General features: G+C 52.9%; 1 protein-coding gene across 5 annotated transcripts in view; it reads right to left on the reverse strand.

The window, feature by feature from the left end:
• Window positions 1-14,153, reverse strand: part of SIN3A (SIN3 transcription regulator family member A) — a 35,710-nt gene extending 21,557 nt beyond the window's left edge. Inside the window, exons 1-5 of one of the 5 annotated variants that reach the window (XM_086757723.1) lie at window positions 14,135-14,153; window positions 4,856-5,077; window positions 3,091-3,267; window positions 1,552-1,658; window positions 782-1,064 (exon numbers count right to left, since the gene is read on the reverse strand). In XM_086757723.1, coding sequence (XP_086613849.1) covers window positions 782-1,064; window positions 1,552-1,658; window positions 3,091-3,267; window positions 4,856-5,044 — 756 coding nt within the window. In that variant the 5' untranslated portion in view covers window positions 5,045-5,077; window positions 14,135-14,153. Of the gene's footprint in view, window positions 1-781; window positions 1,065-1,551; window positions 1,659-3,090; window positions 3,268-4,855; window positions 5,078-8,914; window positions 9,017-11,919; window positions 11,937-12,773; window positions 13,040-14,134 lie in introns of those variants that run through there. The other 4 variants (XM_086757725.1, XM_086757721.1, XM_086757724.1 and 1 more) reach the window with 4 other exon arrangements.
• Window positions 14,154-16,673: the final 2,520 nt, after the last annotated feature.

Consider the following 16,673-nt stretch of genomic DNA (forward strand, 5'->3'; position numbering starts at 1 on the left):
TATCCTATTCTGTTTTCAATCACACAAAATACATCTGTTGGACAGTAGCATCTGGATTATATCTAAAGCAGAGAGTCAAATTATTGAAAGGTCTCAGTTTCAGGCACACAAACCGATACCTAAAGGCAACATCATGGTCATCTTGCCTGAACTCCTGCATTTTTTATTTTGTCAACAACTCCTGCACCCACCCAGCTGACAGCTGAACTAGAGCACTCTTTATAACAGACGTCTGATCTGAAAACAAGATGTCAACCAATGCAGAACCTACCACATGACTAAGCAAGCTCTTCTAAAGGCCTAATTGCCCCAAGCAGTTGGAACCACACACTAACTTTCACAGCATGAGCAATACCTTTATCACGGCCTCCGTTTCCCAGGGAATTTCTTAGGACATCAGTTATTCTGAGACAATATACTCAAAAGCAGGCAGTCAAATGCATTTCAGGGACCTTTTTCCCAGGGCTGCTGGATCACTCTCTGAATAACACGTGTACGTTTTGCCAGCTGCTCTGAGCAACTTTCAGTTCCCCACTGAAAGCAACAAGGCCTTTGCAAACCCTTAAGGTGGCTTATTTGGATTATTTGATTATTGTCATATCAACTAGGACACATCGTGAAGTTTGAGAAGGAGAAACTAATCCAGCAGAAGCACGACATGCAAATTCACAAATATTACGAAAAAGCAGTGTGAAAGTTCATTTTTCACTCTCTAGCTCCACACCAGTTTCAGGCAACAGGATCCCCACGTTACCAATGTATGTCATTCAAAGTCTCTCACCTTACTGATTTTGGCAGGTGGCGGCTGCGGCGCTGGCTGTGCTGGTGTCGGTGTTGATTGCGCCGAAGGCTGCGACTGATGCTGCGGCTGGGGCTGCGGCTGGGGCTGCAAGCCGTGAGTGGGGATCTGGTGAACCTGCCCCGGCGTTGTCACGTTCACCATGTCATTCGTCTGCACCTCAATCTTGTAACCAGGCGGCAAAAAGGTGTTGAACCCCATGATCAAGTCTGGGTGGCCCTTGAATAGCTGCGATACGCGGCTGATCACTCCTGGAGTGTCAATACTGAAGAAGAAGTAAGACCAAAGTGTCACCATCCTTGAAGACCCTTTCAGCGGCACATTGAGTGCTCCACACAAGAATTTTCCATTAGAATTTTTACCTCAACATCTCTAACATACGAGATGAAGCAAAACTGCTTCCTATAAATACATTACTGAACTTAAGAACGACATTAGAATTATTTTATTAGCTTAGACAGCATTTTATATCTATGAGATCTAGTCTGACCGTTATTAATAGGCAGACAGCAGCCAGCCAGACGAATCGGCTATCGCGCTGAACTTGTGAACTCCCACTCTAAGCAGAAATTTAGTATAAATGAAGAGATGCATTTAATTCTCAGGAAAGCAAGCACACAACCGCTTTTACTCTACTGCTAGGGGTGTCCTACCCTGCACACAGAAGCACAGAACTTAGGTCCTGCTCTGTGCTCCCAGGCCCACGTACAGTCTTCTAACCTGGAAGGAAGAAGCAAAATGCAGCTTGTTACCTCTGAGATTTAAATTCCTTCATAATATCCAAGAAGTCATTGTAGACCTGTGGCTGGCTACCAAACTGCAGCTTCACCTGGTCAAGATAAGACAACGCATCCTCCACCTGAAGACAGAACAGAGAGGTTGTATTAGCAGAGAAGATTTTATTTCACCTCCCGTTCTGCAAAACACGCATTATTTGAAAACACAGCTGTTAGCCCTGAGCATGGGCAGGGAATTAAGGAGCAAAAGATCATGAGCCTGGTTAGTGTACTACTAGCACCGTATATGAGATACTCACTCCCCACTCCTGGCTCACAAGATAAAACTGTACCAAAAAGAAACAAAAAGGAAAAAAAAAAAAGAAGCAACACAGATCAGCAGAATTACTCAGATTAAAAAAAGGCAACATACTCCAAATTTACCATCACTGAAGTGACTGCTAGCATAAACAGAACCAGACTGAGTATTTTTCCTGCATTCATATGTGGAAATTATTATGGAAGTCTAAGAACAAGCAGAAAGTGGGAATGACATATTCAGTGTGGTAGATGTCTGCCAGGTACACGCTTGCACTTTTTTCAAAAAGCCAGACATTTCAGTTCAACATATAAGGATTTTGAAAATGGCAACTGTGGGCGGTAAATTGTTTTACACCTCAAACAGCAAGAGGTTTATGAACTGTTCGTGTACCAACACCCCATTTTCAGATGCTCTGAAAGAACAGCCACAACCTAAAGCGAGAGCTCTGGGTCACTATTGCCTCCGACAGCCGGGCCATACGCTCATCAGCTGCAAGAGCTACACACGGGACCTCTCCTTCATCTGAAATCAAATGACAGCAAAGGAAGACAGACTATCATGTACAGCCCTCATCTTGCACCAGCGGAGGATTTGACATTGATTTCACCGGGAGAAAGAACCACATACACATTTTGAAACCATTTTCAAAGATCTCCAGAAATGAAGCGTTCTACATTCAGCAAAAAGGAAAGGGCCTCTCACCCACCAAGGCAGTGGGTTCCATCAAAACTGGAAGAGACTTGCACCGTGTTTGGAAGAGACCAAGAAACAGGCATCAACTCATCTAAGCGTGGCCTCCCGCTAGAGCTGAACCAAATGTTGCTACATAAACGGGTTATTTTTGGTGGAGTTCTCTTTTTTTAAAGATTTTACAACACATAATCCGAGAATAGAGCCTTCCTTACTCCCAAATTACTCCCACACAACCACCCTCATTAAGCCATGTGTTCAGAAAAGCACCAAATATTTTGCCAATTTAACCCATTCATGTGAATACTCTGATCAATACTTCTTCCTTTTTGCTTCCTGCCCCTGATCTTCTCCTAGGAAGTTTCAGCAGAAAGAAGTCCCTTTCTGCATTCAATAGTCCTCTCAACAGGAGAAGCATCTAAGCCTTATCATGAAAGCTTTTAGGGGTCACTAGCTGGCTTTGCAGGGAGGCCTCCCCTACCCAGTGAACAGAAAAAGGTCCCCGGTTACCCCAGGATTTAGGCAGAGGTTGGTTTTCTTAAAGCAGCAATGCTCAGCGTTACCTTGAGCCTCTGGAACTGCTGCTGCCCCTGCACCGGCACGGCCGGCGGGGTGGGGTGAGCGTGGCTCTGCACCACCTGGCTCCCGTGGGGCTGCACCGGTGCGGTGTGGTGGTGGCCGCTGTGGACGGCTGCGATCGCTGGCCCATGGCTGCCCGAGCTCTGCTGCACGGCCGACACCTGGCAAGGCAAAGAGGACATCACGTACGGCTACGGTTTTGTGGCCACCTCCGCTCGCAGCACGGACAGACAGTAAGGTCAGTCTTCCCAGACCCAGATACACAAGTAAAATTTTAAGGAAGCAGAATACAATCAGATTGATCTTTAACCATGAGTGCTAACAACCCTACTCAAAAAAAGTCTTTTGTTTTCTTCAACAATGACCCAGAGAGACCTAAAAACAAAACAAGACAACACTCATTCTATACTCCTAATAGAGGAGAGCCCTCTCTGCAAATATGTTTCTCTCCAGCCTGCACACCCACTGGTTGTCCAGTGAGCATAAAATGGGATTTTTAGTCTGATAAAGTCAAGGTTCTCTATCTTCTCAAAAACCCCACTTCATGTCACAAGCAATAATTTCAATGAATGAATCTTCAGGAGCTTCCACTCTTGCTGTTCAATTTGGGTACTGGATGTCAAAGTGTGGCACTCTGGCCCCAGCAGACTCAGGGGAAAACTCAGCTTGGGATCTCCCCTAGAAAACCAGGGAAGGAACAGAAGGCATGCACTTTTCAGGCCTCCTTGATACATTAAAGTAGAAAAACTTCAGTTCGGACAATATATTAAAAGAGCTTTTAAAACAAAAAAAAACTTTTCATTTTACTCAAACTTTGTTTTCTATTCAAGCCTCTTTTAGATGGGATATACTTCTTAAACCCTTGTCACAAACAAGAAACAATTTGCTTGCTGATCCATCCAAGTTCTTTCCAGGAAGGACTGCCAGCATAAACACAACCTCTTCCAGTCCCTGCAAGTGTCTGCCTGCAGGCTCTTCAGCTCTGTGGCTGCTACAATCAGCATGAACATCCCTTCTGCAGAAGTAAGGAAGAAGCTGTGTACAAAATTAGGCACTAGACAGGGAGGGCAGCTCACCAGCAACACAAGCGTAAAAGATGCAACACACCAGAAACATGGCAAAGACAAGCAACACAGAAACAGTCTTTCCCTGGTCTTTCCCTGGGAGGTATCTCCAGTGCGCTCTTAAAGTACATTTTTTTCCCCCTCCCCAGCTGACAGCTCCTTGCAAAGGAGGCAAGAAAGGGAAGAGTGCCACCTAATGACCCTGCGGTAATGTTTTCTGAAACATTTCAATTTTCCTGAAAGTCTTCAATCTAAATGCTGATCTGATACAGCCTGTTAAGCTTAAGATCACCTAAGATATCATATATCTGCGACAGAGCAACCAAAGAACAACTCTTTTCCCAGTGAAGAAAAGAAAAATGGAGAATAAAAGCCCTGCACACCTTTGCCTCTAGGATTCAGAGACCATGATTTGAGAGAATCATTAAAAGAATCACGTTCAGCAAAGCCAAATGACACTACATTTATTCAGGTGGCTCTGAACACGAACAAAGCCGGCAGTCTTAAAGTAAGCGCTTAAAATGAGATGTACGACAAGAATGTTGTTCAATTTTGTTTTTTTTTTCTTTAGGAAGCCCTGCTTACTAAAACAAAACCTTGTCTCGAACACAGAATTGTAGCCTGAAAGGACACGGTGCTGACTGGTGCACGGCAGGAGACGCAGCGAAGGGACGAGCGCACACACCTGGTAGCTGGGAGTTACCGAGTACTGGATCCCCGTGGCAGACTGCATGGTCTCCGAAACCGCCTCATAGACCGGAGGTGCCGGGGCAAGCACGCGGTGCTGGTGTTGAAAAGCTTCGGTGCTGCTGGTGATACGTCTCTGCTGCGACGCGTACACGGGTGACTCCTGCTCATCCAATCGCCGCTTCATTCTGAACTCATGCTCGGGAAAGCACTACGAAACCTGTCAAAAACAGGCCAGTTAACAAACGCGATCGATTCATCGCTCCCTGCCACCGCCACAGAGGCCAAGCTCACCAGCAGCAGGTAGGGCAAGTTTCTGTCTGTTCATTTAGGTTACCGACATCTCAAGATAAGAAGATAGAATTAAGACTCAGCATTCTGCATGAAATGTGCAATCACGCTCCACCACAAAAAATACATCGTTATTGCTGGAAATAAAATCCACTGCTTAAAAGTTAACAATTTCTTCAATCTCACTTACAGAGCGTTGCTATCACGGGTATCTTAAGCACACACAGGTCCCCGAGCAATACAAAGCTCACTGAATGCAGTGTTTAAACACAACAGACTGAGGGAGGGTGCATCACCTACACACAGCCTGGACCAACTTGCCTACAGTGAAAGCAGAAAAAAACCTCCCAGACCATCCCAAGGCAGCTGTGAGAGATGCTTTCAAAACGTGGGAGGAAGGGGGAAGGAGGAGGCGAAAAGCAGGATGTGTAGTCAGATTTTGAAACCACTTCCAAAGCCCAAAGTAAAGCGCTCTCTGTTTAATACACACTCACCAGCACCAAGGCGAGGAGCGCAAGGTGGAGCAGCGCTAGCAGGCACTGCGGCTAGCAGCCCGTGTGCCTGCTCGGGACGCCGGCAAGCACTGATCAGCAGCTCTCCCACTACTCTCCGTGCTGTTTCTCCTCCAGTTGTCTTTATGCATCTTCATTTAACTTCAAATCTGACAGTCATTTTGCCACTGTCCAGCTCTAGAAGCGCCACGAATTCTTCGCTCTGTTCGACTGAACTGCTCACCTATTCTTTCCTGCAAGCAAATTCCAGTGTTTTTTTCCTATGCGTTGGTAGTTACTGCTGTCCTTGAGAGGTTATCTGCTGTTCATCCAACCACTGGGTGCTCACAAGCCTATTAAGGTGTTTGATGGACACAGAACAGTGTGAAATCCACCCTCTTCTGCCTCTAATTCATCAAGACCTCTCCAAAGCAAGTCCTTTTAGTTCCAGTGCAGTTAAACACATCCATTGCTAACACGGACACATGGATGAACAAGAGGGAATGAAGCTCCCCCTGAAATACGATACAACAACCAACTAAGCCAATCCTCATGTACCAAGTCAGGACAGCTCTTCACAGTCTAAGTCTGTCATTAACCACATAACCCAAAGATCATCCACCAATATCTCAGTGCACGTCAAATGGGAACTGGCAGGACAGAGGTTCAGAACAGATCAAGGTGGGCTTGAAGACGCAGGCTTTGTGCAACAAAGCGGTTTCCCCTCCATGTCCCTCTCCACCAGTCGTTCCTTTCACTTGGAGGGGGCAGGACAAGAAGGAAGATTACTTCACTTCTTTTTGAAGTTGCTCTTCAAGTTTAACCTCTCAGAACAGTCCCTTATCAGGTCCCCAAATGACCTGGCAGGTAGAAGACAGCTGGCTCTTCGCCCCAAGTAAAGGAGAAGGCTTGCTAACCGGATCTTATTGACAAGTTACAAGTCCTAAGTAGGTCTGACCTGAGGAGCACGTTTCAGGAGCTCATTGTGCTAAGGGTGCCTGCATTGGTTGTCTTTTCATTCAGCTGGTCTCTGCTGACAAATACAGAGCAAGGCAGGTTAACGTGGAGCTACTCCCCTCAAGCACAGCCGGCATTGAGCTTTGTAAAAACGTACAGGTTTATGCTAATAGGCCTGGGACTAAACTGAGAAACGCTGGCAAATCTGGCCACGCACCACCATCCCGGGAGCAGAGCTAGCCAGGATTTTGCATGACAATGGCTGACTGCATGAATAAAGTCTGGGCAGAGCTTTGGTGGCATCTATTTATAACCGGCTCACCAACTTGGACACCCTCCTGCTCTAAACACCGGTACCCCAGCCAGTCCTTCCACTTTCTTTTGATCTCCTGGGCCAGTTTGCCCCTTACCCTCTCAATGGTGCAAGCGCTTTCCTTCCCTACAGGAGCAACCAGGAGCTGCTGGTTCGCAGATACGTCAACACAACAGCCCCAGAGCAGAAACATTCTAAAAAAGAATTCTCACGCGACGTACCACAAAGAAGTGAAAGGGCTGCAGCAGGCTTGACGCGCTGTCTGCGATGAGGGGTGTGCGTACGTGTATATATGTACAAACACACACTGAAGGCGGTGTGGCAGCTGTTAAGCGCCCCAGTCCTGCATCTCACTTCCCAGAGCAACTACACCACACTTGTCACTTCAGATGGACCAACCAACCCTCAAAGCAGAGGCTGCTTGAGGACAGAAGATGGCTGCAAGGCTCGTGTGCTCTTACGAGGATTAAAATGCCACCTTAGGCTGACCCAGAAGCCTCTTCCCCGTGGGGCCATCGAACATCTCAGCCCTGTGAGGCTGTGGGAATCGTGCTAGCACTGAGGATACACCACCACATACACACCAGCAGCAGGAACATCAGTTTTTGAAGCTCCTAATTCTCATAGACCAAGGGAGCAATCTTCCAGAAACCCAGCTTGTTGTACGGCCGACATTAACGCTTCTGTTTAGTGAAAATTAAAGCTCCTGTAGGTTTTTCTTCCCTCTGAATTCCCCCATCTCCGCTAATGGAGCTTGCACTCTGCTTCTATCCGAGCACTGTACCTGCTTCAACTTCAAAATTTCACATTGTAGTCAATATAAACATAGTCAATATTACAGGCATTAGCATTAGTCACTCTTCCCAGATAACATTTCGCTAAACTCCTGCTCAGGGTCTGCATCCTCTCTGCAGGCGTGGCTTGCAGCAGACCACCACTTAATGAAGATTACTAATTCAGAGGCTTTTTTAATCCTAGCAGAGAGATGATCTTGACACTCTGCTGTTCCTAGACAGACCAGTGACATTAACTCTGTGCATCCACCACGACCGAAACTCTACAGAGGGAAAAGCGAGGAAACCAGCACTAGAGCAGAAACCGGTCTGCATCGTGCAGAAGAAAACATGATGCTGAATGCTCCAAAAGCGCGTTCATTTCCTCACTGAGGTCCTGCTGATCTTGACCTGGCATCTTCCAGTGATCTTCCCCATTCAAACGCTGGAGAGATCCGCTGTGCAGCATGTCCTACTCTTCCAGCAGCGCGCCAGACAGCCGATACAGAAGAAAGGCTGTGATGAAACCCAAGACTAGACACGTCATTTTAGACTGATTCAGCCAAAGCCTGCCGGTCAAAGGGGAGTTCCACTCACTTCTACCCCCAGTGACAACTGATTTCTCTCAACATCCCTGCTGATGACAAAGCCCAGCTAACGTGGGAAGGTGATCTGAGGATAAATGCACAATTGCAATCAGTAGAGTCAAAGACTTGTACCATCTAGCTGCCCTCCACTGAGGTAACACTACAAACTGTGCAAAGCTTATTTAACGTTGTCTGCTCAGAAACGCAGCGCACAGCTCTGGCATCCCCTTACGGACTTGGACGCCAAGATTTAAAAAGCCCCAATTCAAATTACATCATCTGTAATCTTCATTTGGAGGTGGGAAAAAAAGAAAGTCTCCAAAATACAGCAAGGACCACACAAGACTGAAAGCAAGCTGTGAACTTCAGGTACTTTCCTTTGCTAAAAGCATTAACCCGAGGCACGCGGGAGAGCTTAGCAGTAACTGAACAGACCGAGTCCCGCTCTGTGCTACCCACGGAGAATTGCATCCCCTTTCCCCAGCATCACTTCCACCCAAACTACCCTTCAACTTCAGCTGGAGTACACTACATTCTGCCTACAGGAGGATGAGAACCAGATACTCTATTGTGTGTGTTTTTTTTTCTTTTCCGAGGTTTTTAGTGCTCCCCTTCTCAAGGAAAGGACACCACGTAGGCACACACCTCTGATCTTTCCACCTGTGCCACCTCCGGGCTCACCAGCTTTGCTTGGTGCTGCAGGTAGCACGCATCAGGCAGACAAATCACAAACGCATACAGGATCCTCAGCTGGTAAAGCAAGAAAAAAAATTTTTAAAGGGTCGTTGCATCTCAGTAACACCACCAGAATTATGCAATTCTACCCCACCAGCCTCATCAGAGGATTTCCCCGTCCATCTGCCTCGCATAAGCCAGCGGGACCGATAAACTAAGCGGAGCGCATCCCTTCCCCTCTGGTACCGTGGAGAGGAGAGGAGCAGCAGCACTGACACAGAAAGAGAAGAAATAAAGCGGGGACAAGGCTGGATTCAGCTGGTGGAGAACCGCACAGCTCCCTCCTCATGCCCGGCTCCCCTCCTGCTCACTCCTTCGTGGGAGCAACGAAGGCAAGAGAGTACAGGTAACCTCCTCTTTCCTTGCAAAACTGCTTCTCCCGTGACAGCTCTGCTTCTCAGCTTTTCACCAAATAAGATCTCAAAAATCTGCATTTTTTTATTTCAGGTTTTGCGATCAATTAAGTAGGGTCTTCTGGCATTAAAGATCAGCTGTTAAACAGCTGTCAGAACCAAAAAGCAAAATAAAAAGGCAAACAGAGGCTAGGAAGAAAGTAAATGGGGAAGGTCTGCTGCCTGGGCATCTGTTGGAAGCACAGACAGGTGAGACACCGTCTTCATGAAGAAGTTGTGAAAGTGCCACTAGAGAGGATTTTGGTCCCTGCAGACCGAGGACCCTTCTGAAAAAGGGCAGGGAAATGGCATAACTGCAGATGATGTGTTTAACACATGCGGGGGCCTTTTTAAAAGGTTTCCTTTCGAGGGAGAAAGGACTTAAAACTCAGGAGCATCAAACATTAAGTCTCTACCACGGCCCCAGAGCCTGGAGGGGCAGCTCCGACCCCAGAGCCGTCGCAGATGTGCTGCGGGACAAGTACCTCATAGGATTTCAACGCCGTACATCACGGTGCCTGCTAGAAAGCAGCCGGCTCAGGTTCTGGCAGCGCTGCACTCTGTGTGCTAATCCAGCCACACGACTTCCAGAACATGACCCAGCTTGTTCAGCAGTCGCTGGTATATTTTTTTTTTTTCTGCACAGTGCCACACAGCACGGATCCCTCACCTATAAAACGGGAAAAAGCCCTTGGCTCCACTGCAGAGGGGTGCTGTGCAGATGGGCACATCCACGACCGGAGAGTCCCGGGCGTTGTAAAAATGAAATGAGCAGTAACCAGAATAAAAAAGGTGCTGAAAAAGAATTACATGAAGATTTTGGAGCAGTTAGTAGAGTTTTCTGCAAGGCGACATGGTGACAGCCTGCGGATTATGTGCCAGCACCCACCACGAGGCAGACGGGGCAGGAGTAAACCCCACTGGTCTCCGTCCAGACGGGTAACGAGTTGGTACGGCACTGATCTGCGCTTTGCCAAAGCGGCAAACGGCCTGGGCGTCAAACTCCACCGCAGAGAGACGATCCAAACCAAGCTTTACGCTCAGTACAGAGGTTAGCGCTGTTTTGCCCAGTTTCCGGAGTACACTTTCCCCACACACACAGAGAATTATCGAATTATCAGAATTTTTTTTTTTCTTCTTTTTTTTTGTTAATAAAAAAAGAGATACAAGACCCCACAGGAGATGGAAAAAAAGAGCAGCGCGCCCCCAAAAGCGCATCCCCCCGCCTCACAGGCTGAAATGACAGCTATTACAGAACTCTTTTCTGCTCCAGCTCTAACAGCCATAAAAGCTTTCCAATGCTGACGACCAGAACAGCAATCTGGACAGAAAACGATTCACAAATCCTGGAAATGTAAACGATCCGCCTGCCCATTCCAATGCGATGCTCCCGGCTCCAAGACCCACACGTGCCAGGAGCCTGCGCGGAGGGCTCCCCCGGCAACCCGGCCCGGGGAGGATGGGGAGAGCATCCCCATTCCCAAATCACCCGGAATTTCCCCAAACTTTAGCAAATTACTGCCCTTTTATTGGGTGAACTACCACGCTGCAGCTTCTCAAACAAGTTCACGCCAAGACCTCATGTCTTAAGCAGAAGCGGGGGGCAGGAGGGATGAGGACAAGATACTCTGGGGTGAGAAAGCGCAGTTTCCTTTTGCAAAGGGTGCACCAGCCTGAAAAACTGCTAACTTTGCCCAGGCAGGGAAGAAAAGACCCTAAAAAGCGTTTTTCCGTTCCCAGAGATGCAGCATGGGCTGAGGCCAGGCTGCCAAGGCACTTTTATGCGATGAAGGAATTTTACAGGTGCTTTAAAATTACTGTATTAACAAACGGTGCCATTTTACTATACGGTGTTTGGGGCACAGTATTTTAGAACAATGTATACCTCTTCGAAACTGTATTTTAAAAGAAATTACAAGTCAGGACCGGAAGACTGAAGCGCGGATAGAGCCATATTGAAAAAAATTGGGCATTTCCCACTTGTTCGCTGACCTCACACCTTTTAGCAACGACCGGTGAGTATAAAAGCAACAAGTTAGAGGGAAAGAAAAAAAAAAAAGTAAGGTGTGAGGTCATCCCTAAGCTACACTTCGGCACACGAACCAGGTTTTGATTGCACTGGGCAGCGCGGGAGATTAAAAATCCACACGCACCTCCAGACGCCTTCCATCACTTGTCCCAGCGCTATTTTAAACTGATTATTTTTTTAGTTTGTGTATTTAATGGTGCAAATAAATGTGTTTCTTCTGGGACACAACCCTTCCATCGGTGCACGGGATACAGGGGTTATTTGCAGAAATAACGACTACAAAACCCCATCCTGAACCCGGGCCGGGGAAAACACAGAATTTAGCTAAGCAGATACCAAGCGTGCTCGCATTTTTAAATCTATCTGAACCACGTCGCCGGCCTCCCGCAATCCCGGGGAAAAAAAAAAAAAAAAAACAACAAAAAAACAAAACCCTAACGCGGTTTCTATGGACGTAGAGCGGTGCGAAGAATTAAAACCCAGGGCTGAAATACCGAGCGCGAGTCTCTGCCAAGTTCAAGGCGCGGATGTGTTAAAAAAAGGGGTGGCAGCTCGCTGTTAAAAACGCTGGAAAACGAAGGCGTGCGAGGGGGGCTCGGGGGTCTCTGCAGAGCTGTTCGCGGCTCCAACAGGTCCTCACGGAGCGCTGCGGATTCGGGCTGAAAAAATGCAAAGGGGGGGGGGTCCCAGAAGGGCCGGAGCAGCCCCAGCGGGGCCGGTTTCGGAGGGGGAGCGGCCCGGTGGCGGCCGGGGGGAGGGGGTGACGGAGCGGGAGGGCGGCTACGGAGCGGCAAAACGGCCCCCGACGGGAACTTCGGCGGGACGCTGAGGTGGGATCTGGGGACCCCCCCCCCACCCCAGGATCCGGTAGCGGGGCCGTGGGATGCGGGAGGGAGCTGGCGTGGTGGTGGGGGGGTGGGGGGAACAGGGGGCGGTCCCGCCGCAGCCGGGCCGCGGCACCGGGCGGAGGGCGGGAGGAGGGGCGGAGGGAGGGAGGCGCCCGCCTCGCAGCGCGCCCAGCGGCCGCCGCACGCTCCGCCCGCCGCTCCCGCCATGCCGGGGCCGGGACACCCCCTCACGCCCGGCGGGGCGGGGCGCGGCGGGGCTGGGGAGGGCGGGGGGGACGGGGACGGCGCGACCGCCCGCGCGGGCCGGGGCTCTCCGGGGAGCCGCGCCGCCAACACCGGGCTCCCTCCCGCTTCAACCTCCGCCGCCCTCCTCCCCCACCTCGCCCCCCCCCCGCCAGCGCGCGCGGCACCGGCGCCAGGCCCCGCCCCCTACGGATCGCCGGAGGGGGCCGGTACCGGGCCTGGCGACCCCCCTCGCCCTCCGCCATCCCCTCCGTTACCTCAAAGCGGGGCCTGGCAGCGGCCGAGTCTCCCTCGGGGTCAGCGGGCGGCGGAGCCGCTGCGGGCCCCTCCCGGGCGGGCGGCGGGGGCGGGCTGTCCCCGGTGCGGTGAGGTGGGGGTGGGGGGTCCCCGCGCCCCTCCTCCCGGAGACGGGGGGGTGGGCGGGGGCGGTGCCGGGGCCGCGGGCGGGGAGGGGGCTCGGTGGAGGCGTGGGGGGGGTAAGATGGAGTAACCGTCTCTCGGCCGCCGCGGCGGAACGCTGCCCGCTTCTCTGTTCCCCGGGAAATCCCGCCCCTCCCCGCGCAGGGGGGGAGCCCCGAATGCTCATTGGGCGGGCCACACGCCCGTCAGCCCCGCTGCCAACCGCCGCCTTGGTCCCGCCCACTACGCCCGCCCCTATTGGCCGCGGCCCCCAGGAAGGGGATGTGGAGAGGAAGGGAGGGAAGAGGGGAGGCGGGGGGGGGGGGGGGAGCGACCGCCGAAGAAAAATGTCCGTATAAGCAACTCGCCCCGCCCCCGCCTGCCTCCTCCGCCTCCCTATTGGCTGCGGCCGTACAACGCCGTCCAACCGGCGGGCCGGCAGCCCGACCGTCACCAAGGGGAGCCCGCCCACGCGGCGGGGGCACTGGCCCCGCCTCCCACCGACGAGGGCCCGCCCCCTCCCCTCTCTGGGGAGCCCTTTTGTGGAATGTTTACATCGGCGCGCGCGCGGGCCCCCCTCCCCGCCTCACGGCGCGCGCGCGCGCCCGTGCTCGCCACCTCCTCCCCGGGCCCCGCCGCCGACCCTCTCCCCCCGCCCCCGCCGCCGGTTGGCGGCGGGGGCGGGGGGAGAGGGTCGGCGGCGGGGCCCGGGGGCGTGAAAGGGGGCGGCTCTGCCTTTTGTCCCCCCGACCCCTTCACTTCCGGGATGGCAGCGCCCCACGTGGGGCGGGTCGGTTACACGTGGGGGGGGGGACGCGCGCACACACACACACACACACGCACGCACGCACGGACTGAAGGAGGGGGGAAGGAGGAGAGAGGCCCGCGCGCCGCGGGGGGGGGGCGTGGCCTCCGCCCCGCGGCCAATGGCAGCGAGGGGCGGAGCCTGCGCGGCCGCCGCTCCCCCCCCCCCCCGCTACACACGCATTCACTCACTGTCCTCCCCCCCCCCCCCCCCACCAACCCCGTCGGCGACGCGCGCTTCCCGCCGCCCGCTTCCCGCCGGCGGGCGTTGGGAGCGCGCGCACCGCCTCTTCCCTCAGCTCCCGGGCTCCCTTCCCGCCTCCGGGGGCGAGGGGGGGGGGAAGCAAATCCCGGTCCGCCGTGAGGGGAGAAGGGCGGGCGGGCGGCGGGGGGGGTTAAAGCAGCTGTTACATACCCTCCACCGCGCAGGCGAGGAGCCCTGAATGGAGGGGAACTCCCCCCCCCCCCCCCGGGGCGGATTGGCCCCGCGATGCCGATCGTCACGGCCGGTCCGCCCACCGGAGCCGGGGGCGGGGGCGGAGGGAGAGGCCTCACGGTGGAGGGCGGGAGGGAGTTGACATCCCCCACCACCGGGCCGCTGCCCGGCCCCCTCGGCCCCTAAACACGAGCTAGAGCGGGGACAGCAGCTGCAGGGGTTCATATTTTTTTTTAATTATTTTTAAATTTTTTTTTTCCTCCCGGGGATTACAAAGTTGTGGAGGGAGTTCTGCTGCAGGCACCGGCCCCCAGCCTGCCTGAGATCAAGGCCAGAGGAGCCAGGCCTGGCCTAGGATTACCTGTCGCCAGGCCTGCTGCTCATCTCATCGTTCCACACTCAAAAGGTAGAAAAATAGAAACACACCCGCTCTAAACTTCTATTAAAATAGATATTTTGAGCATATTCACTCAGACAAGTTCTAAACTTCTGTTTTGTTCTTTCCAGTTGCTTTCACCTTTCTCGGCTCTAACCGCCAGGACATGCAGGCGCAGCAGAGGAGGATCTCTCTCACCCCTTCGTTCGGGAGCTACAGCTTGGTTACCTGCTGAAAGGTCTCTGGATGGGGGTGTTTCAGCCTGCACGGGCTGCTGTGCCGCTGAGGATCGAGCCCAAGCCTAGGAAGCTGGTGGTAAGGAAGCAGGAGGGCTGAGAAATGAAATGCTCCTGAGCCAGGCTGCTTCCAAACTCCCAGGGCTCAACACAGATTACAAGCACTAAAATAATCGTAATGAGCGAGGTGGTGTGCATGCAGCTGAGAAATCCGGAAAGCCACATGAGAGAGGTGGGCATGGGGATGGCGTTGCCACTTCGGGGTTTCCCTGCAATGGCTTTAAATCCCGTTTCCAGCCTTGACCAGCACTTTGAATGTCATCCTTGGGCATGTTTCATTTTAGGATGTGCCTGCTGCTGGCTCCCTATGGTTCCCTGCTCTGAATTTTGCTGGTGATAATTGATCCCCATCCCTCCAAGCCCTTCCCCTGCCCTGGAGCACTCTGGGGAAGGGGAGATGCTGCAGGCAGGGTGAGATAAACCTGTTTCTCCCACGGCTCTCCAAACGCAAAGTTTTACTTTCCAGCAGCACTTGGCTCTCCCATGAAGCAGACAATCTCTATTTCTGCTGCTGTGCAGGACGTGCTAGCCCAGGGCAGGGTGGAGAGGAGGGGTGGAGGGATCAAAACCTGGCATTGTCCAAGAGGACTGAAAACGCTGGCTTTGACGAGAAACACAGCCCTGGAAATAGTCAGGAGGGGTGAGTGTTTGGGTTGTTTTCCCATGGAAAATGCTTACAACCCTTTCCTCCGCCTCCGGCACAGATGGGATCTCCATCCCTCCTCGAAGGTTGGTCTGCGACAGCGGCGTATCCGAGCAGTTCCCATTCAGAGCCGGCGTTGGTGATCCCCTCTCTCTCGTCTTCACCTAAAGATGGTTTTCTCCAGGTTAATTCTCCCCCTGTGGGAGAGAGGGGGTGGAGGGCGGAGGCAGCCACCTTTCTGCACATCTGCCAACAAGAAAGCCCAGCTGGGGTGAAGAACATGTTCAGCAGCGAGGAGAGAAGGCGCTGGGATCCTTCCTCCCGAGGATTAAGGGCTCCCTCGGATGCTGCAGCCACCGTGCAGGGAGGGGAACTCGAGGCTGGCCAGAGCCGGAGGAGCTGCTCTCCACTTCTGCATGGGCTGATGCCACCCGAGGAGCACAGCGGGGCAGAAAACAATACCTAGAGGAACGGGACAGCGCACCTGAAACAAAATTGCTCCACGAGCAGGAGGTGCACAGCTCCAGGGATGCCCAAAACGCCCACTTCTCACACCGCCACGGGCGCTGGGGCACACATCCCTTGGAGACGGATACCCTGTTGCCTCCCGTTCTTTTCCAGCCATCCAGCCCACACGTTTGGCCCTGGTTGGGCACAGCCAAACCGGGCTGCGCCTCCAGCACAGGGAGGAAAGCTTCCCCCGCTGCCAGTCCCAGACAGGCGCTGCCCTCCTTGGCTTTTTCAGACTACCGCTGAGCAAACACAGGTGCTGCTCTTCCCACCCGCCGGCATTTCCTCTCGCCCGGGAAGCCGCGCTGGGGCCGGCTGCTCTGCTCCGGGGCACACGCTCTCCCGCTGGCTCTAGGGCTCGATGCGCACCAGCCGCCTCTGTCTTCCTTCGCCCCGAAGCGTCAGGCTGCGGCTGCCGCGCTGGGACTGGCATCGCTTGCACCCGAAGGTGCTGGGGCTGGCTGTCGGCCCGGGAGCCCACGGGCAGCCCAACCATGTTTCCCCCTCCCAAGCTGTGTGTTTGCACCCCAGACAAACCCTCCTGCCTGCTCCCAAATCGCCATGCCTCATGAGGTGTGGGCAGCAGCCGGCAGATCCCGCGGCCGGCCCCGCTTGCTCAGCCTCCCTGTCTGGGACCCAGAGGCTCCTTACAGGAAGGGATTTGGTTTCATAGCCTTTCAAAATAATTTTCAA

Source organism: Chlamydotis macqueenii, chromosome 12 (assembly GCF_036417535.1).
Source record: "Chlamydotis macqueenii isolate bChlMac1 chromosome 12, bChlMac1.mat, whole genome shotgun sequence".
Classification (NCBI taxonomy): Eukaryota; Metazoa; Chordata; class Aves; order Otidiformes; family Otididae; genus Chlamydotis; species Chlamydotis macqueenii.